Source organism: Oncorhynchus gorbuscha, linkage group LG18 (genome assembly GCF_021184085.1).
Source record: "Oncorhynchus gorbuscha isolate QuinsamMale2020 ecotype Even-year linkage group LG18, OgorEven_v1.0, whole genome shotgun sequence".
Lineage (NCBI taxonomy): Eukaryota > Metazoa > Chordata > Actinopteri > Salmoniformes > Salmonidae > Oncorhynchus > Oncorhynchus gorbuscha.
In genome coordinates this window covers 12,151,010-12,178,814 of record NC_060190.1, presented here as the reverse complement: position 1 = coordinate 12,178,814, position 27,805 = coordinate 12,151,010, and the positions used below count along the sequence as shown (strand labels likewise).

Genomic DNA, 27,805 nt, shown 5'->3' with positions numbered 1-27,805 from the left:
TAAACACACACACACCCGAGTGCGCGCACGCACACTTCCTTACCGAAGTCTCTGGGGAATGTCTAGTGATAGATTAGCTGACAGCAGCCTTGTGCTAAAGTGCCTGTGAATCTGGGGCTCGTTGTCTCTCTTTCTCTTCTTTACCACAGGACACGCATATAAGACAGGCATATCTGTATGAAATATGCATTTAATGTACTGTGTAGCCTGCCTTTTTACATTCACTGTGTATTAATGGGAAAAAGGGGATGACACAATCACTTCTGTTCTTCCCTTAGAAGATCCGAAAGAATGCTATTCAAGGCTATAATGAGCAGATGAGTATCTTTATAATGTTCTGTGACTACAATATCCAACTTTTTTTTGATGAGGTTAAGAGTCCCGACATCAATTTATTAGGTTAATTCCATGCATATTAGAACATGTGTGCCTGCCAAGTTTGTTGATACAGTACATTATTAGAATATGGCGAATACCACACTACAACTATGCAATTACCTTCAACAAGCAAAATGTAGCTAGTAATGCATACTTCAGTCAATATCGCACAAATAAAAATTATATCCATTTATTTTCATGAATGAATGAAACATTTGCTCTATGATAGCACTAAGGGGATGTTCATGAGTTAAGGGCATGTTCAGTGTTCATGAGTTCTTCAGAGTTGTTTGGTGTGGGGACAGGTGTATATTGGGACTGGGCAGGGTCAAGTTCAAAAGTAAAAAGTTTGTAGGGTGTGTGGGTCAAAGGCCATAGGGTCATGTTTTTTTTGACCCTCTGTTCTCCTGGCCTCCGGAAGGCGCTCTAGGGAGAGGAGGGGTGGGGGTACCTCCACCGGAGCACGGCCCCATCGACACTGGCGCTCACCATGCTCCTGTTGTTGGTGGAAATCTTGACGCTGGTGATGCTGCCGCTGTGGCCGAAGGCTACGTGGGTCAACTCGCCCTCTGAGTAGTCCCACACTTTCACCAACTTTTCGTCTCCACCTGAAGTGGGAAAGCAGAGACACATATACCTTGTTTATTTCTACGGAAAAGCCTTTGAACATTGATCCAACCGCATGCTGAAGTCACGTTCAACCAAGTGCTCTTCACGATAGTCCCAAGCTATTGAGAGTCGATACAGGGATATTTAATGGACAGACCATGTGCTGTTGTTGATCGATGGTAGTGTCGTGTCTTTGGCTGTGTCGGATTAAGTGATATGACATGCTATTCTATAAAATAATTTATCCGTAATTAATATTACCTAATTGAGCTAATCATGTAAATGTAATTAACTAGAGAGTCAGGGCACCATGAAATAATATTTATAGAGCTGTCTTCTGAATAAAGTCTTAAAGACCTAGTAATATTTTACATCAATAGCAGTCAATATTAATCGTCACATTAATTCAGTCTCATCTGAAAGTTGTAAATTCTTGGTTAACTTCAAGAATCCTGACTAACAAGTTGAATCAGCAATGCAAAATTGTGTTTAATTATTTATTAACTAAATACCTAACTAATCACACAGAATTACACATACACATAATTAATCATAACTTGATTACAAATTACGTCATAAAGGAAAACGTCCCTAGCGGGTGGAACAGATATGACAGCTTGTTACACAAAAGAAAAGGGTCCGGGTTTGAGTGAAAGAGCGGGAAGACTGAGGAACAAAGGGCGAAGCTGTGCTATCTTAAATACAGTATCTGTTATGCAGGTGAATGAGGACCCAAAAGCGACTTAGCGAAAACAGAGTCTTTATTCCAGTAACTGGCAAAAGTATACTCCTGGACAATATAAGAAGAAAACAAAACATGAAAAACTAAAATCCACTCGTAGTGACGAGGACAGACTGGAGACTCGACCATTGACTGCAGGTTGCCTCGGGAAGGCACCGACCGTAGCAGACTTAGACACCTGCTCACACGCAGCATCTGAAGGAGACAAGACACGACAGGGCGAGACAATGACACAGCACAGCGAACATCATATAAGGATCCGACAAGGACAGAAGCGGAAAACAAGGGGAGAAATAGGGACTCTAATCAGACGACAAAATAGGGGACAGGTGTGAAAAGACTAAATGAGTGAGTTAGGAGAATGAGGAACAGCTGGGAGCAGGAACGGAACGATAGAGAGAGGAGAGAGAGGGAGGGGGAGAGAGAGGGATAGAAAAAGGGAACGAACCTAATAAGATCAGCAGGGGGAAACGAACAGAAGGGAAAGCATAATGACAAGACAATATAAGACAAAACATGACAGTATCTTATGCATTCTAAATTACCGCCCATTTGGAGGTGAGTAAGACATTTAAACGTGTTAACCCTCGCAAGGCTGCAAGCCCAGACGGCATCCCCAGCCGCGCCCTCAGAGCATGCGCAGACTAGCTGGCCGGTGTGTTTACGGACATATTCAATCAATCCCTATACCAGTCTGCTGTTCCCACATGCTTCAAGAGGGCCACCATTGTTCCTGTTCCCAAGAAAGCTAAGGTAACTGAGCTAAACGACTACCGCCCCGTAGCACTAACTTCCGTCATCATGAAGTGCTAGACCCACTCCCAATTTGCTTACCGCCCAAATAGGTCCACAGACGATGCAATCTCAACCACACTGCACACTGCCCTAACCCATCTGGACATGAGGAATACCTATGTGAGAATGCTGTTCATCGACTACAGCTCGGCATTCAACACCATAGTGCCCTCCAAGCTCGTCATCAAGCTCGAGACCCTGGGTCTTGACCCCGCCCTGTGCAACTGGGTACTGGACTTCCTGACGGGCCGCCCCCAGGTGGTGAGAGTAGGCAACAACATCTCCACCCTGCTGATCCTCAACACTGGGGCCCCACAAGGGTGCGTTCTGAGCCCTCTCCTGTACTCCCTGTTCACCCAAGACTGCGTGGCCACGCACGCCTCCAACTCAATCATCAAGTTTGCGGACGACACAACAGTGGTAGGTTTGATTACCAACAACGACGAGACGGCCTACAGGGAGGAGGTGAGGGCTCTCGGAGTGTGGTGTCAGGAAAATAACCTCACACTCAACGTCAACAAAACTAAGGAGATTATAGTGGACTTCAGGAAACAGCAGAGGGAACACCCCCCTATCCACATCGATGGAACAGTAGTGGAGAGGGTAGCAAGTTTTAAGTTCCTCGGCATACACATCACAGACAAACTGAATTGTTCCACTCACACAGACAGCATTGTGAAGAAGGCACAGCAGCACCTCTTCAACCTCAGGAGGCTGAAGAAATCCGGCTTGTCACCAAAAGCACTCACAAACTTCTACAGATGCACAATCGAGAGCATCCTGGCGGGCTGTATCACCGCCTGGTATGGCAACTGCTCCGCCCACAACTGTAAGGCTCTCCAGAGGGTAGTGAGGTCTGCACAACGCATCACCGGGGGCAAACTACCTGCCCTCCAGGACACCTACACCACCCGATGTTACAGGAAGGCCATAAAGATCATCAAGGACAACAACCACCCGAGCCACTGCCTTTTCACCCCGCTAGCATCCAGAAGGCGAGGTTAGTACAGGTGCATCAAAGCTGGGACCGAGAGACTGAAAAACAGCTTCTATCTCAAGGCCATCAGACTGTTAAACAGCCACCACTAACATTGAGTGGCTGCTGCCAACAAATTGACTCAACTCCAGCCACTTTAATAATGGGAATTGATGGAAATTGATGTTAAATATATCACTAGCCACTTTAAACAATGCTACTTAATATAATGTTTACATACCCTACATTACTCATCTCATATGTATATGTATATACTGTACTCTATATCATCTACTGCATCCTTATGTAATACATGTATCACTAGCCACTTTAACTATGCCACTTTGTTTACATACTCATCTCATATGTATATACTGTACTCGATACCATCTACTGTATCTTGCCTATGCTGCTCTGTACCATCACTCATTCATATATCTTTATGTACATATTCTTTATCCCCTTACACTGTGTATAAGACAGTAGTTTTGGAATTGTTAGTTAGATTACTTGTAGGTTATTACTGCATTGTCGGAACTAGAAGCACAAGCATTTCGCTACACTCGCATTAACATCTGCTAACCATGTGTATGTGACAAATAAAATTGGATTTGATTTGATTTGAACTCAGCCAACAAAACCAATGTAAAGGGTTCTGTACCAGTGACAAGGTGCTGCCCGTCCTGTGAGATGTGCATGCCATTGATGGCTCCTGAAAGGGAGCCCTCCAGTTCTCTGATGGCTGAGCCATCATACACCTCCCAGTAACCAATCTGGGAAAGAAGAAGGCCATTCAGCTATATGGAATATGAATGAGAGAGCTTGTACATATAAAACTTGTCAGATTAGTTTATTTGACATATTCTATGTTATATTACAATACATTCTGAAAATGACCATGCATCACAGTTTTATAGTAAGTATGAATGCCACTCCTTGTATGTCTTCTGTTCGTTCATAGTATAGTAATTCTGCCTCACTGAATTATCCATCTTCATTATTCCACTATATGTAAATGAGGCCGGAGAAAGCCTATCAAGTTTTTGTGCGCCCGCCACCGTTAAAACAACATGTTTGTGACTCTAAATGAGAGTTAATCATCCCGAGGGTTTGCAGCTGTCAAAGACGTGCGTATCTCAAAGGCTCAATTGTTATTTGAAGTTTATTTATAGCCGCACAGTAACGCCACAATCTCCCCACACACGCAAGCGAGGTCCTTTCTTGTTATTTTTATGACAAAGCTAATTACAATTACAAACTAACTGACGCAAAACGAGAGGACAGACGAATTTCATCATTAAAATGCAGCATGTGAGGTATCAAGGAAGAGGAAACTGGCAGCTTAACTGTCTGGCAGCACATAACTAAACCATTTGTGATTTTAAGTATTGGAACTGGCCAAACTGATTGTACCTGGAAATGAATGATTTCTTTATACGCACAAATCTAAATCTAAATCATCAACGAGTCAATGTTTAGGCTATAGAGTGAATATTACAATAACCAACGCAATCTCCTCACACAGAAGTGAGAAAATGTCTAGAATATCTGAATAAACCAGTTCAGAGGATTCATCAGAAAGGTGTCGGCCAATCAGAAAAAAGCTCCAGTTGTATGCAATGAAACAAGTAATGTTACATGGGAGAGAGCTCAGAATCGCATTTATGAGAATAGCTTCTCGTACTGGATCTCTTACTCTTACGTACTGGATCTCTTAGTAAAACCACAAACATAATGCATTATGGACTAAGGAAATGTAATCTCACAAAGACATATCAAATACAGTTTGTAATAATGGGATTGAAGAGAAACAAATGGCAAAAAACCAACAAGGTATTTATAGTTTTAAGAATGAAAAACGGCGCTTAAAGTAAAGAGGCAGCCTAAGAGAGACATTTCTGTGGGATGGTAAAAAAATACTTTTGTACCTCAATATAATTCAAATTCAATGGAAAAGCTTACTGACTGGAAAACACATTTGTAAGACATTATTGAGAAATACACAACAGTCAGGACTGTTCTTCAGTATAATTAAATCAAATGGAAAGGCTCAAGGTTCTTTACATGCATCATTCCTTGTGAAAACATATGGTCAACATAATGGCCGACAACCATCATTTATGCATAAATTATATTTTTTTCAATATGATTGAAATTAAATGGAGAAATCCAAAGTTCTTTGCATTCATTCACTTTATGAAATAATATTTTTGGTCAGCATAGTGAAAGAAAGAAAAAAACCCTCAATACAAGCAGCAACTAGTTTACATGATTTTAATCTTAATCAAATTACTGGCTATCATATGAGGTGAGATATGACACAGCCAGAAAAGTGAGAGGGAGGAGAGTTAGCCAAGTAGCAGACACAACGCTCCCTCTCTCCAGTGTAAAATGGCATATTATTATTATTTATTATTAGTTTGTGTTGTGTCATAGGGAATGGATTCAAATCCAGTTTGATTCTCTAGTCACGACCTCTCTCCCCTCTCCTGGTGTCATGGAGGGCTTATTAGAGACCAGCACCTGTGTGAGAGTGGCCGAGTCACCCTCACCCATCTGTGTTCCCTCCCTTCTCCTGTGGAACCTGGCTCCTATTCAAGGAGAGTTAGGTTGAAGCATTAGGTTGCTGAAATAAGGACACACTGAATTGATTGGCTTGAATTGTGAGGATGACCACACAATGTATTTTCATAATGAGCCAAATCTATTGGTTTTCTATCCAAAGTTGCAAAGGAAATCTATTTAATAAACACAAGAGAACGGCAAAATAGACAAAAGAGTGTGGCGGTATAGCAGGAACAGCGGCATCTAGTGGTCAAAATATGTGACTTTCACACTTCTTTATTGTAAATAATGCAAGTGACTTCAATGATTCATTTCTCTGAACAGTTGGGAAAAAAACTTCACCCGATTGGTCGGATGTTGGGTTTTAAATTTATTGAATATTATCTGAATCCTATCAATTAAAATGGCCAATTTGGATGCAATCAATTAGCTTAATTTCTCAGATTTAACATTTAATTTCAGCAAAAATAATGTTTCAGGAATGCTAATCTTACCGGTTTCTTACTACAGAAACAATTTCAGAACAATCTGAGATGGTGGGTGTCATGGCTTGTTGAAATGACATTACATGATTCTTTCTTTAAAGGCACAGTGCAGTCAAAAACATGATTTTTCTGTGTTTTATATATATTTACACACTATGAGGTTGGAATAATACTGTAAAATTGGGAAAATGATAATAATGCCCTTTTAGTGTAAGAGCTGTTTGAAAAGACCGCTTGACATTCCTGCCTGTTTTGGTGGGATGGAGTTTTGGCCAGGCGATATAAGTCTCTGCTAATAACAGCTAGTTTTCAGGTTACATATCCCTCCCATTAGGCTCATCCAATTAGTCCACTTACTCAGACCACTCCCAGACAGTCCTAGCCAAAGCTATGCTTGAGAAATTGCTCTTTTGCCTTACCTTCAGCTAGCAAGGTGCCTGAGAGCTAGGACCGCGCCAAGGGTTAACATCATGTGTGTTGTCTCTTCGTGTGCAGGGCAAATAAAAAAATAATTCAACTCGCAGACCTCCACTTGTGGCAGCGTCCTAATTAAAAGTACACAACACAGAACGAACCACGCTACAAACTGCAATTTCGTATGATTATTGACCATTTAAATGTAAAACATTCACAGTAAAGTACTTGTTGTTACCCAGAAATGATTTGATATTGAGATAAAAAATGGCTCTAATGAACTTTAAATACTAATTTCCTAGCAGGATAGCTTCAGCTATAGGTCCTATAATCATTACAATGCATTGAAAGCTACACAACCATTACAATTCCTTGAAAGCTACACCACTGTGCCAAATTGAGATCAAATGTCCAGTCTTTTGTGAAATCTTATGGTACAGTATGTGTTGTGTAATTTCAATACCAGTATGTTGAAAACACAAATGCATGCTGTGCCAAGATTAGTCTACATTTTCACTGTTGTGTGTAGTGTTATGTAATTCCACCTATATGTTGAGGCAATACATCATTGAGGACAGTAACCCACTTATGAAGGGCTGTACACAGATAAAGCCTTCTTAGCTACTGTGTGGGCTTCCATTTATCCCGATGCTACGCCCAGCCATGTATTTGACCATGCTAATCCATTTACACATACAGTATCTCTCGCCAACATCTCAAGGACATTATAGGACTTTCAAGAGCTCTCTCTCTTTTAAACGGAATACTTCAGAAGGTCTTTATTGTCCTATTAGTGCGGGACAATGGGAAGGCCACAGAAGCCTATATACCATGCGTCTGATAACTGACATGGCACAATGGCTATTAATAAATACCACAGGCTCAATCCCAAGACCCTGATGGCCGTACATCACAATCAGCCAAAACTGGTACCAACACACAGGAGTGCTGGGTCACCATCACACGAGGCTTCTGGATGACCCCACAACAGAACCACCAGCAGCAGTAGTCTGTTCTGTTGTCTCCTTCCATCCGACAGACTGGAGAGTGTGAAGCTGTCCCCAAAGACCCTCTACCACTGACTGAACTCTGAGCCAAGGTGCTGCTGCATCCAATCCCTCTCTTCCTGCCCACCCCCCTCTCTATCTTTCAATGTGTGTGTGTGCGCGTGTGTATCTGTGTGTGTTACCGATTGCTCACCCCAGACAGAGCGCCTGTGTCCTGGGGCGAGCAGATGGTGTATCTGGCACACGGGCACTTGGATGGCATAGGCGGGCATCGCATCCGCAGGAAGACGCGAGAGCCAGAGTACTTTATTTCTAGTCTCTCTCTCTCTTTTTTCCTCCCCTCATTTTCTCAGTCTCTCTTTTTTTAAGCCTCAGCGCATTCACAGTGCTCGCTAATCAGCACAGTTTGTCCTCACCTCACAGCGTGGTGTTGAGCCAACAATACGGGCCTTATTAGTCTGTAGAGCTTGTGATGAGTGGATATTAGGGTGCATATTGAAGCGGGGCTGTTGTGAACCGCCGATCCCACCTTATGTAACTCAGTTTTCATTATAGGTAATCAAGGCTTAAAGAGGTGTGACAGACACCTGGCAGCAGGACTGCTGCATCGTGGCTTATTATGACTGGTAAAGAAGGTACCGGGAAACATTTCAAAACACGACACAACTGACGCGCGCATGTGTACAAGCTTGACATGGCCTTTCTACAGCACATCAATACTAGCCTCTCTAACAGAGCTCATCTTGAGATGAGATGAAGGCTAACAAGAATGCCTCAATACAGAGAACAAGCCTTCTCTAACTTTCCATGACTGGCGACTGGGGACCATACGCTGCACAGAGAAATCATCAGCTAGCTACAGTGTGCTGTGCCAGTGAGTCTTGGCACCAAGAGGGACCTGAGTCTTTTCTAATTCCAAACCTTTCTGTCGGTGCCACTGGTGATGATCTCGTACTCCTCGGGGTGGTAACACACACTGCTGAACAGAGTGTTGGCCAGGACCATCTGATTCCTCACAAAATGCCTGCAGCGGGAGGAGGAGAGAGGGAGAGGAAGGGAGAGGAGAAGACAGAGAGGAGAAGCAGGGAGAGAGAGAGAGAGAGAGGAGAGAGAGAGAGAGAGAGAGAGAGAGAGAGAGAGAGAGAGAGAGAGAGAGAGAGAGAGAGAGAGAGAGAGAGAGAGAGAGAGAGAGAGAGAGAGAGAGAGAGAGAGAGGGAGGAGAGAGAGAGGGAGGGAGAGAGAGAGAGAGAGAGAGAGAGAGGAGAGAGAGAGAGAGAGAGAGAGAGAGAGAGAGAGAGGGAGAGAGAGAGAGAGAGAGAGAGAGAGAGGGAGAGAGAGAGAGAGAGAGAGAGAGAGAGAGAGAGAGAGAGAGAGGGAGAGGGAGAGAGGGAGAGAGAGAGAGAGAGAGAGGGGGAGGAGGGAGAAGGAGAGCAAGAGACTTGAACTGAATATTGAAAACAGGAAACACATGAATGGAGGAGTGGTATTAATGGTAGTGGTAGTAATGATGTGTTGAAAGCCTCTCATTGTGGGAAGCCAATGCAATCACGGATTAGGGGTATGGGGTAAAGAAGTGTTTGTGTGTATGTGTGTGTGTGTGTATGTGGGTGTGTGTGTGTACATTGTGTCTGTGTGTGTGCGTGCATGTGTTTATAGATTTGAGCATGCATACATCCATGCATGTGTGTGTGTATAGTATGTGTGTGTGTGTGTGTGTGTGTGTGTACAGTGTGTGTGTATACAGTACATGAGAAAGTGCATTTGAACTCACACCAAGTCCCAGATAATGCAGGCCCCGCCCGAGCTGGCGGTGACACACTCCTTGTCGTTGCTCTTGATCTTGATGCTGGTGATGGTGACTTTGTGCTCCTTCATGGTCTCAATGAGCCAGGGACAGCCCTGGAGGATCTCCCACACACGCACCTGTAACAGGCCAGAGACTGGCACTAGGACTCAATACAATGATGCCGTTGAGGAACACCACTACTGCAATAATACGTGTTTTCTGGGAGTGTTTTTGTGAGGATGGGAGAAGGATGGGAGAAATGGAAGAGCTTCAAATATTTGTACAAATGTCACATTCATGTGGTGGTTAATTGATACTGGTAGTTCTTAATCTATGTTCTCTATTTAAATATACATTAAAAGGTGTCCTGTGACATGCCAGGGACATGTCACTGACCTGTCCCTCTCCTCCTCCACTAATGATCCTCTTGCAGTCCCTGGTGCCAGTGATGGCAGTCACGCCCATGCTGTGGGCATTGGGGATGACCAGCATGGCTCTGCCAGTCTCTGGGGCAAACACACGGATCTTCCCATCGTTCCAGGCTGTAAAACAATAGGAACAAGAAAAATACATTAGATGGGAATAGTAGATACATGACATTCCTAAGTATTTCTATATTGAGATTGTGCTGTAATGTGTTGAGATGATAGCCTGGTTCCAGATCTTTGTGCTATCATGCCAAACACTAGAGTAGAGGATCAAACCATTTATTATTATCATGACTCAACATATCAAGGCTCCAACAATGAGAAGGAATATCAGGCACATTCACACCTTCACATTAAAAATACAGTCATTAACTTACAGGCTAGTGTGCTCCATGATGATGGACTAGTCCATCATCGTTATAACTTAAGACAATGCCATACGCTGCATTGATGCCGTCTAGTCCTTCCCTAGTGTAGTGCTAGCCACATCAGGGTTGTGGCTACTGCTAGCATTGTGGCTACTGCACACACAAACACACACATATACTGTGTGTGTGCGTGTGCGTGTGTCTATGCGTCTATGCGTCTATGTATGCTTGTGTGTGTGTGTGTGTGTGTGTGTGTGTGTGTGTGTGTGTGTGTGTGTGTGTGTGTGTGTGTGTGTGTGTGTGTGTGTGTGTGTGTGTGTGTGTGTGTGTGTGTGTGTGTGTGTGTGTGTGTGTGTGTGTGTGTGTGTGTGTGTGTGTGTGTGTGTGTGTGTGTGTGTGTGTGCAAGTGTGTGTGTGTGCAAGTGTGTGCAAGTGTGTGCAAGTGTGTGTAGGCGTGTGTGTGCACTTAGTTGTGTGTGTGTTCAGTTTTTAAATGACCCCATTACCAAACAGAACTCCTAATGGTTCCTGCCTACCACTGATGATGCTGTGTCCGTCGATCATGAAGTCCAGGGCGTTGCAGCTCATGTTGGGGACGGAGAACCGCAGCAGCTCCTTGGAGGTCTCTGCGTGCCACACTCTGATGTCATCCTGGGAACACGTGGCAAACAGCTCCGACGTGCCACTGGGAGAGAATCAGAAACATCACTGGAATAAGTTTATGGCCAGCACTTTAGTCTGTGGAACAGGATTTGCTTTGTACCAGAGCCATAGGCAATAATACATGTTTATGCTTTAAACATGGTCATGTCGCCCTCTAGTGGGAGTAAATGGGAAATGACGGCAAAGCATGAAGGTAGACGAAAGCAATGTTGTTTGAGGTAGTTTCTCTTGACAGCATAGACTATGTTTGAGGTGGATATAGGTAAAGACAGCTATATATTTGAGGTGACATATGGCAATCAGATAGTAGTGATAATAGAATGTGTACTATAAAACAATAATGTGGGGGAAAAGAGTGAATCACGTACAGTATGTAATCTTGTCTCTAAATGGGTGCCTGTATTTTGAAGGGTGTCACTCACAAAGGGAAGGCCACGTCGTTGACTTGACTGTTGTGACTGGTGGCGATCAGCTCCTCTCTGAAGTCTGTGTAGCCGAGACGGTAGATCTGAGCCGCCTCCGTTCCTGCAAAGAACTGGTGGCCCTCGCCTCTCACAGCGATGAACGTCACTCCCCCCTCCAACTCAACCTTCCTATGAGGGTTAGATGATGAATGGCAGAATACCACATTGAGTGCTTTATGTACTTCTACACATAGCGTTAAAAGGCCCACTCTGTAATAAAAATATATATACCAAATCCCAGCCCCACCTCTTTGTTTGCCATGAAGCTGAGGGGCTGAAGTAATGTAGCCAGTCTGATGTGTAGGCTAAGATACAGTATGGATGCAACATGACAGTTTTAGATAGACGATATAAACTAGTGGTTCTCAACTGGTGGGTCGCGGGAGGTTTTGAATGGAATGCAAAAAAATACTCCATTCTGAATCTAAACTACTAATACCAGGTAGAAAGTGTGTATAAATTATCATGAACATACATTTTTTTAAAATAATTTATTCTCCTAATTGTTTTATTGTATTGTTTTTATTTGATCACAGTATTTTTTGTAAAGAGTTATCAGCTGTGCTATTTAGCAGATTTGGTTAATTGTGTGGTGTCAAAAAAGTGAGCTTGCCAACATTCTTCATCAAGAATATGAGCCATGTGGATTTATTGACAATGAAAAGGTTGTGAATGTTGTTCGCTTGTCTAATATACACTGAAAAGATATACACTAATATACACTGAACAGATACACACTAATATACACTGACAAGATATACACTAATATTCACTGAACAGATACACACTAATATACACTGAACTGGAAGCCTGGGTGGTCCCGCCGGACCGTCTACTCAGGAATCTGACATGACCGATACAGTCGGTTAAAGTGCCCCCCTTGCAATCTACTTAATTCCCAGTCATGTGAAATCCATAGATTAGGGCCTAATCCATAGGGCCTAATCCATAGGGCCTAATCCATAGATTAGGGCCTAATCCATAGGGCCTAATCCATAGGGCCTAATCCATAGATTAGGGCCTAATCCATAGGGCCTAATCCATAGGGCCTAATCCATAGATTAGGGCCTTTATTTCAATTGACTGATTTCCTTATATGAACTGTAACTCAGTAAAATTGTTGAAATTGTTGCATGTTGCTTTCATATTTTTGTTCAGCATATATTGTGAATTCTCACACATGCTCACTCTAATATACAGTATCTGCCTGGATTGTTATTTCTTGATTTCTTATTTGGATTATTTGTGTATGTGCACTGTGTTTGAGAGCCATTCTACTACACTGTTGGAGCCAGTAACATAAGCATTTCACTGCACCTGCTACAACACCTGCTAATCTGTGTACGCAACCAATAAACTTTCATTTGATTTTGATTTGATGTAGACAACTCGATATCTTGTCTGTCAACCTGCAGCACTTACTTACTTGATGGTTTTGAAGTTAGGTCCTGAGCACAAAGTGAACATGCCATCCCCAGAGCCCACCAGGATGTCCCCAGACTTCATCACCTTCAGTGTGTTCACACCCTGCACCAAAAAGACAAGAGGGACCCCTGTACCAAATGTCAACTACAGTAAGATCTCAGAGATATGTACTACTTTGAGAGGCTGCTTGATATGCAGGGAAATTCTTTATCTTTATCTTAATTCAGAGGTCAATCGACCTCAGACAACAATTGCCATGTGAATAAAATAACAGGAACCTGAACATGTGTGTTTACAGATTTCCTCATTAATACACCATGAGAAATATTGATGAATAGTTTACCTTTGCTTTGTCTCTGAACGTACTTTGAGTGGTTAAGAATGGATCGTACAAAATCATTTTGGGGGGCATTTGGAACCATTGTGCAATTTGCTCACCGGTCGAATCAATGTTGTTTCCACATAATTTCAATTAAATTACGTTGAACCAATGTGGAATAGACGTTGAATTGACGTCTGTGCCCAGTGGGTACTCAGTCAGTACCACTATTACTTCGAGCTGTGTCTGCTTTCTATGGTTTAGCTCACCTCAATGCAGTTGACAATCCTCTTCAGTTGTCCTGTCTGGCATTCCGTAGGCCGGATCTTCCTATTTGGAAGGTCTACCTCCCAAACACGCATCGTACCACTACAGAGAAACAACATATTACAAGTGTGTTAATTCGAAAGTATTAATAATCCATTTTGTTTATTTAATCATTCTCCGTCGTGTTCAAGTCCAATAAAGATCCGTTCTGATTGACAAAGTAATGCTCTATTCTAACAGCAACCCAGAGTCTCTGTAAGTCACTCACTTGCCGGCGGAGATGAAGATGTTGTCGCTGTGGTTGGTGTACTCGATGGTGAGGTAGTGGCCTGCACTGTGGGCAGAGGCCGGGCTCCCACAGATCGCTTCTTTGCTCTCAAGGTTCCACACCACAATGCTGAAAACACAAACCATTCACATTTACAGCCAGACTGTAGTATAACCTACCAATTACTGTTGATGTTCTTCCAATGTGAAAGTAGTTTTTAAAGTGACACAATCATCCAAAGCCTGTTGTATCTAACCAATCTAATCATCTAATCAAAGGTCTGAGGACGAGCTGATTAGTAGGATAAGGTGTGTTATAGCAGGACTGGAACAAAATGCTCACTACATTAAACTACCTCGTACCTTCCATCATCCTGTCCACCCAGGGAGACAAGGTACTTGTCATTGGGGGAGAAGGCAAGTCCCTCCACCTTCGCTTTGTGGAGCTGTAGTCTGGCGTGGATCGCTCTCTTCTCATAATCCCAGATGATCAGATCAGCCTGGAACAACATAGATTAACTCTGTAATCTACTGCCATTCATGTGTTTCCTACGTTCAGCATTCATCTGTAGCCCCTCCCTCCGTGCCTCCATCCAATGGTGTCTGTCTGTCTGTCTGTCTGTCTGTCTGTCTGTCTGTCTGTCTGTCTGTCTGTCTGTCTGTCTGTCTGTCTGTCTGTCTGTCTGTCTGTCTGTCTGTCTGTCTGTCTGTCTGTCTGTCTGTCTGTCTGTCTGTCTGTCTGTCTGTCTGTCTGTCTGTCTGTCTGTCTGTCTGTCTGTCTGTCTGTCTGTCTGTCTGTCTGTCTGTCTGTCTGTCTGTCTGTCTGTCTGACGAGGCGAAACATGACTGCTCTCTTAATACTAGAACGTTTCACTGTCTTTAGTTTAGCTTGAAGCCCATGAAGGTGACCTGTCCAGAAGCGATGTAGCGTCCGCTTTTGGACACAGTGACACAGGAGACGTTGTTGGTGTGTCCATGGAGGAACTCCTGTTTGCCGTCTTTCAGGCTCTTCAAAATAACAGTGCAACCAAGAGGATAGATGAAGTGTTCTCTGTCTGGGTGCACTCTGAGGCCGGAAAATATATGTCATGTCCCCCCAAAAATTGTAAAGACATGCTTTAGACCAGAACTAAAGATGAGGATATGATTATGATTATGATTAAACCTAACTTGGTTGTCTGAAGCAGGATTCAGAAGAAACTCATCAAGGCAAATAACATTTGCCACATGCACCGAATACAACAAGTGTAGACTTTACCGTGAAATGCTTAGTTACAAGCCCTTAACCAACAGTGTAGACTTTACCGTGAAATGCTTACTTACAAGCCCTTAACCAACAGTGTAGACTTTACCGTGAAATGCTGACTTACAAGCCCTTAACCAACAGTGTAGACTTTACCGTGAAATGCTGACTTACAAGCCCTTAACCAACAGTGTAGACTTTACCGTGAAATGCTGACTTACAAGCCCTTAACCAACAGTGTAGACTTTACCGTGAAATGCTGACTTACAAGCCCTTAACCAACAGTGTAGACTTTACCGTGAAATGCTGACTTACAAGCCCTTAACCAACAGTGCAGACTTTACCGTGAAATGCTGACTTACAAGCCCTTAACCAACAGTGCAGTTCAAGTAGGCTAAAGTAAAAAGTAATAATAAAAAGTAACACAATAAGAATATCAATAATAAAGCTATATACAGGAGGCATCGGTACCGAGTCAGTGTGCAGGGGTACAGGCAAGTTGAGGTAATCTGTAAATGTACTGTAGGTGGGGGCGAAGTGATAGGTAACAAACAAACAGTGAGTGGTAGCAGTGTACAATGTGATTTTCTTGATTTTTGTTTTAGATTCCGTCTCTCACAGTTGAAATGTACCTATGATAAAAAATTACAGACCTCTACATGCTTTGTAAGTAGGAAAACCTGCAAAATCGGCAGTGTATCAAATACTTGTTCTCCCCACTGTAGGTGTTCCTTTTGTCCAGGTGAGAAAGGGCTGTGTGGAGTGCGATTAAGATTGCGTCATCTGTGGGTCTGTTGGGGCGGTATGCGAGTTGGAGGAGGTCTAGGGTGTCTGGAGGATACTGTTGATGTGAGCCATGACCAGCCTTTCAAAGCACTTCATGGCTACTGACGTGAGTGCCACGGGGCGGTAATCATTTAGCCAGGTTACCTTCGCTTCTTTGGGCACAGGGACTATGGTGGTCTGCTTGAAACATGTTGGTATTTGTCACGTTCTGACCTTTATTTCCTTTGTTTTGTCATTATTTAGTATGGTCAGGGCGGGAGTTGGGTGGGCAGTCTATGTTTGTTTTTCTATGTTTTGGGGTATTTCTATGTTTCGGCCTAGTATGGTTCTCAATCAGAGGCAGGTGTCATTAGTTATCTCTATTGAGAATCATACTTAGGTAGCCTGGGTTTCACTGTGTGTTTGTGAGTGATTGTTCCTGTCTCTGAGTTTTGCGCCAGATAGGGCTGTTTTGGGTTTTCACGGTTCTTGTTTTTGTTAGTTTGTTCATGTGAAGTGATTTATTAAAACATCAATCAAAACAACCACGCTGCGCTTTGGTCCGCCTCTCCGTCAATGGAAGAAATCCCTGACAGTATTAGAGACTCGGTCAGGGAGAGGTTGAAAATGTCAGTGAAGACACTTGACAGTCCGCGCATGCTTTGAGTACAAGTCCTAGTAATCCGTCTGGCCCAGCGGCTTTGTGAATTTTGACCCGTTTAAAGGTTTTGTTCACATCGGCTACCGTGAGCGTTATCACACAGTCATCCAGAACAGCTTGTGCTCTCGTGCATGCTTCAGTGTTGCTTGCCTCAAAGCAAGCATAAAAGGCATTTATCTCATCTGGTAGGCTCGCGTCACTGGGCAGCTCGTGTCTGGGTTTCCATTTGTAGTCCGTAATAGTTTTCAAAGTCTGCCACATCCGACGAGCGTCAGAGCCGGTGTAGTAGGATTCAATCTTAATCCTGTATTGACGCTTTTCTTGTTTGATGGTTAGTCTGAGGGCATAGCGGGTTTTCTTATAAGCGTCCGGATTAGTCTCCCACTCCTTGAAAGCGGCAGCTATAGCATTTAGCTCCATACGGATGTTGCCTGTAATCCATGGCTTCTGGTTGGGATATGTTCGTCCAGTCACTGTGGGGACGACGTCATTGATGCACTTATTGATGAAGCCGATGACTGAGGTGGTGTATTCCTCAATGCCACTGAATGAATCCCGGAACATATTCCAGTCTGTGCTAGCAAAACAGGCCTGTAGTGGAGCATCCGCGTCATCTGACCACTCCCGTATTGAGCGAGTCACTGCTACTTCCTGCTTTAGTTTTTGCTTGTAAGCAGGAATCAGGAGGATAGAATTATGGTCAGATTTGCCAAATGGAAGGTGGAGGAGTGCTTGGTATGCATCTCTGTGTGTGGAGTAAAGGTGGTCTAGGATTTATTTTTCCTTGGTTGTGACATGCGGGTAAAGATTTGGTAAAACTGATTTAAGTTTGTCTGCATTAAAGTCCCTGGCCACTAGGAGCGTCGCTTCTGGGTGAGCATTTTCTTGTTTGCTTATGCCCTTATAGAGTTGGTTGAGAGCGGTTTAGTGCCAGCTTCACTTTGTGGTGGTAAATAGACGGCTACGAATAATACAGATGAGAACTCTCTTGGTAGATAGTGTGGTCGACAGCTTATCATGAGGTACTCTACCTCAGGCGAGCAATAATTCGAGACTTCTTTAATATTAGATATGGCGCACCAGCTGTTATTGACAAAAAAGACACACACTCCCACCCCTCAACATGGGTGGATTAGAGTTTTGAAGGAAACTTCCAAATACTTTCCATAAACTGAATAGCACATTACAAATAATTTAGTTATATTTAGACACATTGAAAAAATGACAAACCAGCTGAAACCCCCACTGGCAACAAGCAACAGTAACGTTAGTAACTAGTAGCTACCATAGCATGCTATGATATTTTACATTACCGTTGAACCTAATTACAGCCTCCAGCTCAAGCCTGGAATCTCTTGTGCATCTCCAGCCATGATTCAACAATATTGCACCTATTTTTTCACCAAGTCTCCAAGCCTGTAAAATCTTCTCGAGCTTCAGCTATCTTTCTCTCATTTGCCATCCAGACAAACAGACGTTGCCTAGCAACTTAACCATTTGTTTGGGTCAGTTTCTATGGTGATGTAGTAGTTGTCTCATGCAGCCGAAGGAAAAGATTTGGGTGCGTCTTTGGAGTGTGATTGGTCCATAGAGATCGATTTTGTCTAGAAGGGTTACAGGTTTTGTCAACTTTGACTTTTCGTAGCAGGTTTAAGAAAACTTACACAGCAGGTTATGACAATTAACGTAGCAGTTTAGGAAAAGTGTTAGGGTAAGGGTTAGCTATGATGCAAAAAAAAACACTTTTGAAGTCAATTTGACAGAAGCTGTATTCCATCTAGACATGGCTAGATATCCTATTAAATTAAAAAGATCCAGAATGAAGTGAAAATGGAAGCTATTGTGGTCAGGGAAAAATCCAAAACAATTTGGAATGAATATGCAGTAAAGGCACAGGTGGTGCATTTCCTGCTTTTACTTATGCAGGGAAATAAAAGTAAGGCAAATGATATGCTAGAAATGATGTAATATACGTGTTGTCAACCTAAAATATTGTCATATAATTATAAATACAGTTTACACGGACAGGTTGTATACACGTTTTCTGTATAAATAGCCTATAACATAAACAGATCATAATAAATGTCTAAATTTGTATTTTCTTCTAAATTGTTATTATATGATACTATATCAGTACTTGTTGCAATTACAATTTGTCTAAGTCCTATCATCAATTGATTGTTTGATGGATTGTTGGCATATTGGCAGTTGTTTAGAAAAACGTATTGGATCACTCCTCTAAAACTGTCTGGTTAGCTAGCTAACCACATACAGTGCAGAGAATCTATAAATGCATTGTTTTACACTCTTATCAGAGCATTGGCAAAACCAACCCACTTACCAAAATGTCCCACTTTATATTACTATCATAAGAAGGTTCATGTCCATTGTAGTATTCTAATTCCTAACTCTATGGATTGATCACTGCTAGGGAGCTAGGTTGAAGACAGAGCCAGTTTTTAGAAATGTTTACAAATGAATAACAGATGAAAAGCTGAAATGTCTTGAGTTAATAAAGTATTCAACACTTTTCTTATGGCCTAAATAAGTTCAGGAGTAAAAATGTGCTTAAAAGTCACAATACGTCGCATGGATTCATTCCGTGTGTAATACCCCACCTCAGTCGAACAGTGAATTTAGAGTACAGATTCAACCACAAAGACCAGGGAGGTTTTCCCATCGTTCACAAAGAAGGGCACCTATTGGTAGTTGGGTAAAAACAACAATAGACATTGAATATCCCTTTGAGCATGGTGCAGTTATTCATTTAATACTTTGGATGGAGTATCAATACACCAAGTCAATGGTGATTTGAAAACAGTTAGAGTTCATGGCTGTGATTGGAGATATCTGAGGATGGATCAACAACACAAACATAAATCTACAATACCAACATAAATGACAGAGTAAAAGGAAGCTTGTACAGAATTTAAAAAAATAATCACAAACATGCATCCTGTTTGCAACGAGGCACTAAATAATACTGCAAAACATGTGGCAAAGAATTGCACTTTTTGTCCTAAATATGATGTTTGTGGCAAATCCAACACAACACATCACTGAGTACCACTCTTCATATTTTCAAACATGGTGGTGCTGCATCATGTTATTGGTATGCTTGTCATCGGCATGAACTAGGGAGTTTTTTGGGGGGATAAAAAGAAACGTAATAGAGCTAAGCACAGGCAAAATCCTAGAGAAAAACCTGGTTCAGTCTGCTTTCCAACAGACACTGGGAGACAAATTCACCTTTCAGCAGGACAATAACTTAAAACACAAGGCCAAATATACACTGGAGTTGCTTACAAAAATGTCATTGAAGGTTTCTGAGTGGCCTAGTTACAGTTTTGACTTAAATCATCTTGAAAATCCATGGCAAGTCTTGAAAATGGCCATATGGCAATGATCAACAACCAACTTGACAGAGCTTGACACATTTTTTAAAGAATAATGGGCAAATATTGTACAATCTAGGTGTCCAAAGCTCTTAGAGACTTACCCAGAAAGACTCACAGCTGTAATAGCTGCCAAAGGGGATTGTAACATGTATTGACTCAGAGAGTTGAATACATATTTAATCAACAAGTATTGCTGGGTTAATTTCTAATAATAATGATAGTTTTTCTTTTCTTTCACTTTGACATTAGAGTATGTTGAGTAGATATTTTACAAAAAATTGAAATTAAATCAATTTTAATCACACTTTGTAACAGAACAACGTGGAAAAAGTAAAGGGATGTGAATACTTTCTGAAGGCCACGTATATCCTCCCTTTGCAACCCCATTAATATATGCACAAATATATACATTCATCGAGAAGTATATGAATAATCAACAAACAAATATAGCATACAATTCAAATACAATGCATTCAGAAAGTATTCAGACCCCTTTACTTTTTCCACATTTTGTTATTCTAAAATGGATTAAATAGTATTTTTCCCTCATCAATCTACACACAATATCCCATAAAGACAAAGCAAAAAAAGGTTTGTAGGATTTTAGCAAATGTATTAAAAATAAAAATCAGAAATACCTCATTTACACAAGCATTCAGACCCTTTGCTATGAGACTCAAAATTTAACTCAGGTGCATCCTGTTTCCATTGATCATCCTTGAGATGTTTCTACAACTTGATTGGAGTCCGCCTGTGATAAATTCAATTGATTGAACATGATTTGGAAAGGCACACATCTGTCTATATAAAGTCTCACAGTTGACAGTGCATGTCAGAGCAAAAACCAAGCCATGACGTCAAAGGAATTTTCAGAAAAGCTCCGAAACAGGATTGTGTCGAGGCACAGATCTGGAGGGTACCAAATTTCTGCAGCATTGAAGGTCCCCAAGACACAGTGGCCTCCATCATTCTTAAATGGAAGATGTTTGAAACCCACAACACTCTTCCTAGAGCTGGCCGTCAGTCCAAACTGAGCAATCGGGGGAAAATTTGCCTTGGTCAGGTAGGTGACATAAGAACCCGATGGTCACTCTGACAGAGCTCCAGAGTTCCTCTGTGGAGATGGGCGAACCTTCCAGAAGGACAAGCATCTCTGCAGCACTCCACCAATCAGGCCTTTAGAGTGGCCAGCTGAAGCCAGTAAAAGACACATGACAGCCCGCTTAGAGTTTGCCAAAAGTCACCTAAAGGACTCTCAGACCATGAGAAACAAGATGATGAAGATTGAACTCTTTGGTCTAAATGCCAAGTGTCACCATCCCTACAGTGAAGTATGGTGATGGCAGTTTCATGCTGTGGGGATTTTTTTAAGTGGCAGAGACTGGGTGAGATCCGTCAGAGAGATCCTTGATGAAAACCTGCTCTAGAAAGCTCAGGACCTCAGACTGGGGTGAAGGTTCACTTTCCAACAGGACAACAACACCAAGCACACAGCCAAGACAATGCACGAGTGGCTTTGGGACAAGTATCTGAATGTCCTTGAGTGGCCCAGCCAGAACCTGGACTTGAACCCGATCGAACATCTCTGGAGAGACCTAAAAAGAGCTGTGCATCGACACTCCCCATCCAACCTGACAGAGCTTGAGAGGATCTGCAGAGAAGAATGGGAGAAACTCCCCAAATACAGGTGTGCCAAGGTGTGCCAAGCATACCCAAGAAGACTCAAGGCTGTAATCGCTGCCAAAGGTGCTTCAACAAAGTACTGAGTAAAGGGTGTGAATACTTTTGTAAATGTTATATTTCAGTTTTTTATTTTGAATACATTTACAAAAATGTCTAAAAACCTGTTTTCGCTTTGTCATTATGTGTGTAGATTGATGAGGGGAAAAAAATATTTTATCAATTTTAGATTAAGGCTGTAACGTAACAAAATATGGAAAAAGTCAAGCATTGTGAATACTTTCCGAATGCACTGTAAAAACCCTGTTTAGTTTAGCCTATGGGTCATTGTCATCAACACACATAACTAAGAAAAATACAGTCTAATCAAATGGACAATGGAATTAGGAGAAATTAGGAGAAATGGAATTAGGAGAAATTAGGAGAATTTCATATAAGAGGGGGAAACATATGTCAGCCTCCTCTTTTAATGACAGTAAGAGAAGTAGTGTGAGAACGAGATAGAGTTCTGAATTCCCCACACTTCCAGTGATCGGATCTTGAAGTGTCTCTTGCAGAGAGGGGCGCTCTCGAAGGTGTCACATCGCTCCGTGTAGCCCCCCTCCAGATCAGCCTGGAGGCAGAGAGCGTGACCCCCATCTCCACCTGGCGAGACAAACACATCACGCTCACTGTAAAATATGTCAGCATTGAATTTACAGTAATAACAGCAGCCCACTTCTAGCTGCTGCACTTCTCAGTAATGTTGACATCAACACAAAGAATCCAAAGGGTAGATACAAAGAATAGGCCATGTGAGAAACCCTAAGCTGTTTCCTACCACCATCGCCAAAGTCGCTGCAAAAACTCTTGTACGTGGCAGCAATGCTCCTGAGACAATCAGGCCTATCCGGCTTTCAGAAGGTTATTGATCACTCCTTGTGACGCTCTACTGACAACTCTGAACAGCAAACCATTTAGCCTACATATGAGCAGCTTACCAATGACTAGCCTCTCGTGGTCTCCGGCGATGAACATGGAGGCCCCTTGTTCCTTGGCCCTCTTGGGTGAGGGGGAGAGAGGTCCGGGGGAGGAGGCGGTGAAGGGGATGGTCAGGTAGCTGGGGTCCCGGAGGGTCCCGGATGGACAGGTCAGGGTGGTGTGGTTGGTAGTAGAGGTGGTGGAGAGTGGGGTAGAGGAGGAGTCCTCTTTGCCAGAGGAAGTGTATACACAGACCCGAGCAGCTCGAAGGTCTGGAGAAGGTTGTCTCTTGGCCGTAATGTTAACCACAGCCCGTTGGTAGCGCTCCATGCCTGGACGAAGCTGAAAGACCAACGAATTAAGAATGAACAATTAAGTTCCTGCATTGACTGATTGACATGGGAAAGGAATGGAGCCTTTTCTTCGACAGCACAATCAGTAATGATTTCAACCAGTATTTTTTACGCTAACACAATTGATCAAAATCAAAGGAAAAAACATTTGCAAAACCAGCCTTTTCAGATCTGTAGAGTGTAATTTCTCTCACCGTGAAAACAAAGCTCTCCCCAGTCCCAAAATACACAGGTTCTTCTGAATCATACTTTTTCCGCTCAATCAAATCTGTCGACAGGAAGGCACCACAGACCTGTGGAGTGACACAGGGGTAAGAAGTCTGCATAGAATTAAGTTGAGTGTCATAAAATAGGCAAAAAAAGGTTTTCTGCTACTGTAAACTCACCTCTTCATCCATAGTTTTCAGAAGCAAGATTGCTGGCTCATGCCCCTCAACACAGGAATAAAATCTTTAAATGAGGAAAAAAAACTACTTTAAGCACTCACAGTGAACAATAGCAATGAAACTTGTAATGTTTTTAGACAACGGTTATTCAACAATCCCAGCCCCTTGGAATGTCTTTATGGGGGGTGAAAGTTCAAAGTTCAATGGATGGGTCACGTCCTGGTCAGGGTCAGACTTTTAATTGGGGTCATCACATCCTGTCACGACCACCCTGTGTATGGCTAGAACCAATTAAAAAAGCATGTCTGCTGAGGCAGGTACGTGTCAGCGCAGTGACAAGGGAAAGTCAGAGAATCCCAATCAAACTCTTTGAAGGACATCAGAGTCAACATGCATAGAGATTCCTCATAGTGGAGAAAAATAACTATTGGCGTGTCAACGTTTGGACGCGCTCTAGGACGAGACAACAGCCAGTAATTGTGACATAGGCATTCAGAGCATTTCTAAAACGATTTGCAAGTGCTGATGAATATTATCTACCACGTTTTCTCCTGACAGACCAACAGAACACTTCTCGAGACACGAATAACTGTTGTTAACCGATGTCACAGGAATTGTTCCCACACACGAACTGGAGAACATTTGGTCGTGCACCTTAAGGCAAAAATGTTACTGATACTAACAATACAGCCTTTCATTATTATGAAACTGAACCCTACAGCTCTGTGCTGTTGTATTTACTGTAGACAGTTCTGGGCTGCTGAATGTACATGTCTTCACTACTTGGTCCACTACTAAGGTAAAACAGTGAATAAAAGTCACTTACGAGGCCAGGCTTCGGCCATGTTCGTTGGTGCTGAACAGCCTTTTGGGATTGAAGAGGGCAAAGCGTTCAGGGATCCAGGCCCAGACAATCCTCATCTCTGTCCCTGTGACAACGCTGGAGCTGAAGCTGTCAAAATCCACTACCTGGCACGACTGCCTTTATGGAGGAACAGAAACAGTTTGAGAATGTAAATATTTGTTTTTAAGCGTATCTTCAGATTACAGATAAATATAAAGGAACTCAGAAAGTAAAGATTTAGGTATCTAGGTATAGTTTGGTAGAACAACGGTAGCATCTCTATAACAAAGTGGGTTGAAAGTAATCTGTCATAATCGTCCTATCAGGAGTAGGGCTGACTTGGTGATGGCTTGCTATCTTTTGTTTTCCGTTAACAGAGAGTGGACCAATTAGATGTTCATCAAGAGTAGAAACATTCTCTCAATGAACTCCCTTGACCAACAGCCTTACCTTTTCTGGTGGATACTGATGCCCTTCTGCATGAGCGAGTCCTTGTTAGCGTTGAACAGTAGGTTGAGCTCCCTCCGCGTGGCCAGTTGGATACTGAAGGCCCGCTCCAGCAGCTTCTCCACCGTGCAGTGACGTGCCACATTCTCCACAAAGCTCTTCATGTCTCGCCTGAAGTCCTCCACGTCGGCGACACGAGACGAAACCGAGACCTTGTACAAGCTGAGAAGAGCCAGAGCCACCCTGTAGAGAACCTTGTAACCCTCCAGGAGATAGACATCCAGGACCCTGATAGCGTATGTGAAGGGGAGGTCGGCAAATATCCACATGATCCAATCAGAGTAGAACTCAAAGAGGTTCTGGTGGGAGCTGGCGATGAGCTTGCGGATGCCGCGGCAGTACTTGTTGGCCAAGTCGCCGAAGGTCATGCAGGAGGCCCGGTAGGTGAGGAATGTCTGGTCGATGTAGCGCTTGTTGGGGTCATTGTAGGCGATAAGGCGGCAGATACTGTGGAAGCACTCGGCTTCATCTTCACTGAAATGCAGGAGGAGAGACACCAAGGCTGGGAGGATTGGGCAGAAGTTGATGTCCGGAAAGTGCTTGCCGATGCAGAGGAGGACCTTTTTGACAGAATTGAGACCAGCTTCGTTGAGGCAGTACCTGGGGGTGCGAAGAATAACAAAGATACTTGCTATGTTATCATGTTATGAACAGAACATAATGTACATGTAATATTGGAAAAAGCATGATCAACTTCAGATTCTCCTATCAAAGTTTAATGACTAAAATAATTTGATCATGATTTGATCATCTGAACCATTCTTCTCTGATAGCTTCATAGCCAGTACCTAGGGATCACGCCATCATCCATGTACTCAGGGAACGGGTGTGTGCTCATCTTCTGCTCCCCGAAGAGCTTCTTGGCCACATCCTGGTAACGATCTCGATCTGGGTTGATGGACCTGCAGTTGATACCATGAATTATATGATAATAGGCCTTGGCCCTTAGTGTATGGGGCATGGCCCAGAACCCTGATCGACCCATGGTCTTCAGCTCCTGGTGGTCCGACTTCAGAATCCTCTGGTAGCGCTCTGAAGATTCAGGGTCGATCTTCTCCCAGTCCACAAACTGGCCATACTTCATGCCAGAACAAGAGCTGATCTCCCAGTTCTCTGATTCAGAGATGGTCATCATGGGGACACCCTTCAGACTGCCTCTTCTGCCTGTTGGAGAGAGGAAGGAAGAAAATTAGCTACTAACATCCTAATTAATAAATGTATTATTTAATAAGTTAATTGTTATAGATCTGTATCCATCCACAGTAACATTCTTGTTTTGTATTAAGTACACTGTGTTTGTGCATATTCTGCATTTCTCCCCTCTGTTCTTCATATAACACTAGGAACATGGCAAAATAGAAAAAGAAACATAAATGGTCAAATAAACATAAATCAGACACTTTTAAACATACTGTAATTTGCATACCATTGAGATCTCTGCATGGCAAGTGTTTGTTGGTGTTGGACTTGGATCTCTTGGAGTTGAGCCGAGGTAGGATCCCCTGATTCCCGTCCGCACTACTCTTCTCCGTCTTCCTGTCCCCACTCTTCTCCAGGGAGTTGGATCTCGGCCTCATGGCGTTGGACCTGGTAAAGTTCCCCTCTCTGGAGAGCTCAGATGTCTCATAACTATAGAAAGACCTGGAGCGTGGCCTGACAACGTTCTCATCTGTCGCCGTCTCGACGCCATACTTTTTGGCGTCCTCCGGGCTGTAGTAGGAATGGGACCTGGGTCTTCTGTGTCTGGATGCTGAGCTCAAGTCCTGGTCCGGGGCAGCGGTTGTTTCCATAGGAGACGGGTCTAAACTTATAGTCCCACAAGTGGAGAACTTGGGCGTTCTTGAAACATGGATCATGCTGCCTGGTACAGTATTCTCCTCCGCAAATGTCAAGTTCTCCTCTATATCAATGACAAGACAGTCTCCAGTGGTGGTATACTTCCCAATGTTTTCCATGTGCCCTGTGGATGTAGGTTTTATACACAGTTGTCAGTTGGTCAGGTGACCGGCACAGAAAGTGATATGGGTTTGTTTACAGTGTTTTTGTGTATTCCGAGTGGAAAATTCCTCTGACTTAAGTCCAATTACTGTGGAGAAAAGGAATGCCTCCTTTCTTCAACTTCCAACACCAGCAACAAATTAACTAGGGTAATGAAATCAAAGCATCAATAAAGTGGAAAATTATTATTGTTTCATTTGATAATAGGCTACTGTGTAAAGGACAGTCTCCATTGCCATATATGGGAAGTGAATGCCTATGCTATTATGTTGATACACGTTTAGATGTATCAAAATATGTGTGAAAGTCATGACTATACAGAAATGAGTGTTCTCATAAAGCATGTATCCTACTTTTAACCAGTTTACCTTCCTGGGTTTATCTGATATTGTATTTGGTATCTGGGTTTATCTGATATTGTATTTGGTATCTGGGTTTATCTGATATTGTATTTGGTATCTGGGTTTATCTGATATTGTATTTGGTATCTGGGTTTATCTGATATTGTATTTGGTATCTGGGTTTATCTGATATTGTATTTGGTATCCGGGTTTATCTGATATTGTATTTGGTATCTGGGTTTATCTGATATTGTATTTGGTATCTGGGTTTATCTGATATTGTATTTGGTATCTGGGTTTATCTGATATTGTATTTGGTATCTGGGTTTATCTGATATTGTATTTGGTATCTGGGTTTATCTGATATTGTATTTGGTATCTGGGTTTATCTGATATTGTATTTGGTATCTGGGTTTATCTGATATTGTATTTGGTATCTGGGTTTATCTGATATTGTATTTGGTATCCGGGTTTATCTGATATTGTATTTGGTATCTGGGTTTATCTGATATTGTATTTGGTATCTGGGTTTATCTGATATTGTATTTGGTATCTGGGTTTATCTGATATTGTATTTGGTATCTGGGTTTATCTGATATTGTATTTGGTATCTGGGTTTATCTGATATTGTATTTGGTATCTGGGTTTATCTGATATCGTATTTGGTATCTGGGTTTATCTGAAATTGTATTTGGTATCTGGGTTTATCTG

The 27,805-nt window shown here is 42.6% G+C and overlaps 2 protein-coding genes across 2 annotated transcripts; both read right to left on the bottom strand.

Annotated features, from left to right (window-relative positions):
- Positions 1-206: 206 nt before the first annotated feature.
- LOC124003221 (cilia- and flagella-associated protein 52-like) lies at positions 207-14,470 on the bottom strand. The gene is made up of 11 exons (XM_046311311.1): positions 14,322-14,470; positions 13,960-14,088; positions 13,694-13,793; positions 13,107-13,207; positions 11,639-11,809; positions 11,090-11,238; positions 10,154-10,299; positions 9,743-9,894; positions 8,893-8,995; positions 4,162-4,273; positions 207-986 (listed from the first exon to the last, which is right to left on the bottom strand). Exons 1-11 carry the CDS (start codon positions 14,468-14,470, stop codon positions 805-807), a joined length of 1,494 nt encoding a protein of 497 aa, XP_046167267.1. The 3' UTR covers positions 207-804.
- Positions 14,471-21,882: 7,412 nt separating this feature from the next.
- On the bottom strand, positions 21,883-26,702 carry LOC124004046 (TBC1 domain family member 24-like). The gene is made up of 8 exons (XM_046312787.1): positions 26,182-26,702; positions 25,544-25,919; positions 24,699-25,355; positions 24,231-24,386; positions 23,405-23,468; positions 23,213-23,311; positions 22,686-23,007; positions 21,883-22,350 (listed from the first exon to the last, which is right to left on the bottom strand). The coding sequence occupies exons 1-8, from the start codon at positions 26,609-26,611 to the stop codon at positions 22,172-22,174; spliced, it is 2,283 nt and encodes a 760-aa protein (XP_046168743.1). The 5' UTR covers positions 26,612-26,702; the 3' UTR covers positions 21,883-22,171.
- Positions 26,703-27,805: the final 1,103 nt, after the last annotated feature.